This window comes from Symphalangus syndactylus, chromosome X, assembly GCF_028878055.3.
Source record: "Symphalangus syndactylus isolate Jambi chromosome X, NHGRI_mSymSyn1-v2.1_pri, whole genome shotgun sequence".
Taxonomy (NCBI): Eukaryota; Metazoa; Chordata; class Mammalia; order Primates; family Hylobatidae; genus Symphalangus; species Symphalangus syndactylus.
Genome location: NC_072447.2, coordinates 48272808 through 48277768, shown reverse-complemented (window position 1 = coordinate 48277768; position 4961 = coordinate 48272808). Strand labels below are relative to the sequence as shown.

The following is a 4961-nucleotide window of genomic DNA, read 5'->3' as shown; positions in this document are numbered from 1 at the left end:
AAGAGTGTCCAGAAATTGACCTTCAAAAAATATACACAACTGATATTCTACCAATTTCCAAATGTCATTCAGTGGAGAAAATTTAGTCTTTACAAAAATAATTCTAAAATTATCAGATATATGTAAGCAATAGGTACATTTATAAATAAAAACTTCGATCTATATCTTGTGCTGTTTACAAAAATTAAACCTTGACCTTTGGATAGGCCAAGTTTTCATAGATACATCAAAAGAAGCACAATCCATAAAAGAATAAGTTGATCAACTGGACTTCATCAAATTAAAAAATTTGTCTTTGACACTGTTAAGACAATGAAAGGGAAAAGCCAAGTGAAAAATGTGCAAATCATATATCTGATAACCTATTTACATCTAGAACACAGCAAGGATTCTCATCACTAAATATGATATCCAGCAACACAATTTAAAAATGGGGAAAAGATCCACAGAAACTTCAACCAAGGAGAGATAACGATGGCAAATCAGCAAATATAGAGATGTTCATAGCAGTAGTCATTAGGAAACGCACATGAAACCCAGAATGAGATTCCACTACACACCTGTTAGAATCTGGGCTGCGCTTGTGATGTCAGCCCTGCTCCGCCTCCAGGAAGGAACCTGGGCTGCGCGTGGCTGGCGGTCTCCTAGCGACTAGAGCGTCAGAGATCAGGAACCGCAGAAGTTGGAGACTTGGCACCCCAGCGAGAGCCACCATGGGGGACCAGAGGCCGCAGGACCGGCTGATGTCCCCAGGCATGGACTCCAAGCCCCGGTACTGTAACCATCTGCCTTCCAAGTGCTTCGCAAAGGGCAAGCACGGGCGCCTGAGGTTCCCATCCATGGACACCCAGAACTGGGTATTTGTGAGGGAGGGCATGGACGACTTCCGCTACGGCTGTCCATCTCCCAAAGACACGCTCGTTTGTCACCGTGACGAGTTTTTACTCCCCAAAATATCTGTCAGAGGTCCCCAAGCAGACCCCAAACGACGGCAGAAAAAGCTGCTCAAGAAAGTGGCGCTATTTTCCAAGCTCTCTCCAGCGCAGCTAACACGGAAGGCGTTTGTAGAGCAAGTGGAAGCCGAGCTCATGGCCAAGCATCCCTTGGCCATGTACCCCAATCTGGGAGAAGATCTGCCTCCAGATCTCCTACTACAGGTGCTGCAACAGCTGGATCCTGAGAGGAAGCTGGAGGACCCTTGGGCTCGTTGTGAGGCCCGGGAGAAGACAACTGAGGTACCCACTGAGCCTGCTCAATATCCCCATGGGGAGTTCTGCCTGCGGCCTTTCGAGACTGGCGTGTCCCATCTCCACCCAGTGCCTCCCAAGACTCCGGTATCCAGTCTCCGCCCGGAGCCTCCAGAGACTGGAGTGACCCATCGGCGCCCGGAGCCTCCAGAGACTCCTCGGAGGTCCAGTCTCCACCCGCAGCCTCCCAAGACTCCTCGGGGGTCCAGTCTCCACCCGCAGCCTCCCAAGACTCGTCCAGGGTCCAGTCTCCACCCGGAGCCTTCCGAGACTGGAGTGACCCATCTGCGCCCGGAGCCTCCCAAGACTCCTCGGGGGTCCAGTCTCCACCCGCAGCCTCCCAAGACTCCTCGGGGGTCCAGTCTCTGCCCGCAGCCTTCCAAGACTGGACTGTCACATCTCTGCCTGGAACCTCCCGACACTACTCAGATGTCCAATCTCCTACTAGACGTGCTGAAATTGCTGGATCCTGGGAGGACGCTGAAGGACGTATGGGATCGTTGTGAGGCCCGGGTGAAGAAAACTGAGGAACCCACCGAGCCTGATCAATGCCCTTGTGAGGAACCCTGCCTGCAGCCTCCCGAGACTCCGGTGTCCCATCCACACCCAGAGCCTCCCAAGACTCGTCATGTGTCCAGTCTCCGCCCGGAGCCTCCCAAGACTCCTCATGTGTCCAGTCTCCGCCCGGAGCCTCCCAAGACTCGTCGAGTGTCCAGTCTCTGCCAGGAGCCTCCCAAAGCTCCAGAGTCCCATCAATTCTTGGAGCCTCCCAAGATTGGAGCATCCCGCATGAAAGAACTGCTTCAGGAAGATATGCCAAGCACAAAAGAGTGCATTTCTGACCCTCTTCAATATCGATACACATCAGAAAAACTCCATGAATTCTTCAAGTGGGCTGCAGACCTGGGAGTTGATGAAGAAACAATCTGGAATCTGTTTGACTTCACCACCGAGTACAGAGCAACCCATGACGACCAAAAGATTAAGAAGGTAAACGAGTGCTCCTCAGAGCTGAAGTACAGCATGGAGCTAGATGAAAAGGATGAGGACAAATTCTTCTCACAGGAAAAATACTGGGGCAGGAAATTTCACACGCCATCGAATTCTTATACTGCTCAGCCTGTGAAGATGAGGTATGGAGCATGGTACCTCAAGCCAAAGTTGTGGAAAAAGCGAAGAAGTGATGAACCTTTGACTGACCCCAAGCTCTTACTTAAAAAGCCTGATGAACCTGACGTTCTTGACGATCTTTATGGACCAATTGCCTTTAAGGATTTCATTCTAAGCAAGGGCTATGAAATGCCTGGAATCCTCGAAAGGCTGTTTGCCAGGAAGGGATGGACTTATGACTCTGTTAAGACTCCTATTCAACGTGCAATGATATTTTACAAGTACAAAGAAATCGTAGAGTCATCGGAAGAAGATTAGGCGCTTTTCAATTTACTGCTCAATAGGGTATTTCTTGCTCTCATTTTAATCATCAATCATAATTTATGATGACTGGCCCCCTGGATGTACAACTTTGGCAACATCTGTAAATTCAATACCTAATGTTTATCAATATTTCTTAATGACCTGCTTTGGCTTCATCATTTCATATATTTTATCAATTATGCGATTAATATTCACATATACCTTCTCACATTGTTGAAGCATTGTGAATATTACATCATCATGTCAATTATTTGTAAAAATACATAAAACCAGAAATTATTATTATTAGAATTATTCTTTAAAAGAGAAATAGGGTCAGGCACATTTGCTCATGACTGTAATCCTTCCCGCTTTGGGAGGCCCAGGTGGGTGGATTGCTTGAGCCCAGGAGTTCAAGACCAGCCTGGGAAACATGGTGAAACCTGGTCTCTATAAAAAAATCCATAAATGTTGAAGCATTGTGGATTCCATTTTTGGATTTTTAACAACCTAAACTTTCTGTTGATATCTCTAAGGGCTATTCTCTGAGAGTAAGAGAGAACTAGAAATAGCTCAATCTCAACAAGGACTGAAGCCCAGTTTCTAATAATAAACTCATTACCACATGATTAAGGTGATCTTCCATTAGCACATCTGGTTGAGGGAAACAAAATGAAATTTCTTAGGAAGTTAACATCAGATGGAGTTTTAAAGTATCTGTACATTTTCCGCACATACTATCCTGAATAAAAAATAACCAGACATAGGAAAAGACAGAACTGAAGTAAACATTAATTGTAAACATGACCATTGCAATTGACCCACAATATAGTCAGGTATTTGAGATATCAGGCAAAAACTAAAATTACCTGGAGTGATATTTCAAAAAACGGAATGGCAAGTTAGACAATTTTAGCAGAGAACTGAAAAAATGAAAAATGGACACTTTAGGACTAAGTATACAATAAGCAATTTTAAGAACTCAGTAAATAGATTTAATAGTATGTTAGACAGCTAAAGAGAAAATTAACGGCCTAGAAGATAAGCCAGAAGAAAATATCCCTATCCAGTTATTGAGAGAAAAACAGAACAGATAACAGAGAAATAAGTGTAGGAGACATTTGGGACATGGTGAAAAGTATAAAAATGTATAATTCGAGTTACAGAAGAATAGAAGAGAAAGACGGCACAACAACAATATTTGAAAAGCTAATGACTAAGAAACTCTTGAAGCTGGAAAATACCAATGACAGATTCAGGAAATGCTACAAACCACAAGAATGATAAATATAAGGAAAACCACACCTAAACACATCATATTAAAATTTTTGAAAAGCAAACATGAAAATAAATATACATGTTTGTTTGTTTTAAATTTTGTATTCCTAATTTTTGTGGGTACATAGTACGTGTATATATTTTAATATTGATATGTTAATATCAACAGAGAAATAATTTCACTGCCCTAATAATTCCTTGTGCTCCGTCTACTCCTCCCTCCCTTAGAACCCTTAAATCTCTGAAAGTTACTGACCTTTTTACTGTCTCCATAGTTCAGGCTTTTACAGAATGTCAAATAGTTGGAATCACGCAGTACACAGCCTTTTCAGATTGGCTTTTTCCACCTAGTGAAATTAGTTCATCTATGTCTTTCTGTTTTTGTCACTGAATAATATCCCACTGAATGGATGTGCCATACATTGTTCATCCATTCACCTATTCAAGGATGTCGTGGTCACTTCCAAGTTGTGGAAATTATGAGTAAAGCTGCTATAAATATTAGTTTTGTAAGAAAGTTTCAAGCTGTTTTCCAAAGTGGTGTACCATTTTGCATTTTCACCAGCAAAGAATGAGGGTTCTTGTTACTCAACTTCCTTGCCAGCATTAGGTGCTATCAGTGTTTTGGAATTTTCCATTTTAATTGTTGTATAGTTGTTTCTTATTGTTTGTATCAATCAAGGTTCTTGAGAGTGACAGAGCCAATAGGATATATGTATACGTAAAAGGGATTTATTAGGGAGAATTGGCTCACATGATTACAAAGGTGAATTCCCACGATAGGACTTCTGCCAGCTGGGGACTGAGAAAAGCTGATAGTGAAGCTGACAGTGCTGCCCTCAGTCTGAGGCCAAAGGCCCAAGAGAACCCAGGGGCCTGTTGGTGCAAGTCCCAGAGTTCAGAGGCCAAAGAACCTGGAGTCCAATTACCAAGGGCATGAAGAGAGAAAGCTAACTTCTGACAAGGGGAGGGATGGTCAGAGCAAGAGACCTCAGCAAGCTGAATACCCCCCTTCTTCTGCTC

At 43.6% G+C, this 4961-nt stretch overlaps 1 protein-coding gene across 2 annotated transcripts; it reads left to right on the top strand.

Moving 5' to 3' along the window:
* Positions 1 to 713: 713 nt before the first annotated feature.
* On the top strand, positions 714 to 3164 carry FAM47A (family with sequence similarity 47 member A). 2 transcript variants are annotated; one of them, XM_063634537.1, is made up of 2 exons: positions 714 to 2607; positions 3104 to 3164. In XM_063634537.1, the coding sequence occupies exons 1-2, from the start codon at positions 714 to 716 to the stop codon at positions 3133 to 3135; spliced, it is 1926 nt and encodes a 641-aa protein (XP_063490607.1). In that variant the 3' UTR covers positions 3136 to 3164. The 2 variants fall into 2 exon arrangements, with proteins under 2 accessions (XP_063490607.1, XP_055123908.1); XM_055267933.1 differs by lacking the exon at positions 3104 to 3164 and having other exon boundaries at positions 714 to 2821.
* The last annotated feature ends 1797 nt before the right edge of the window (positions 3165 to 4961 follow it).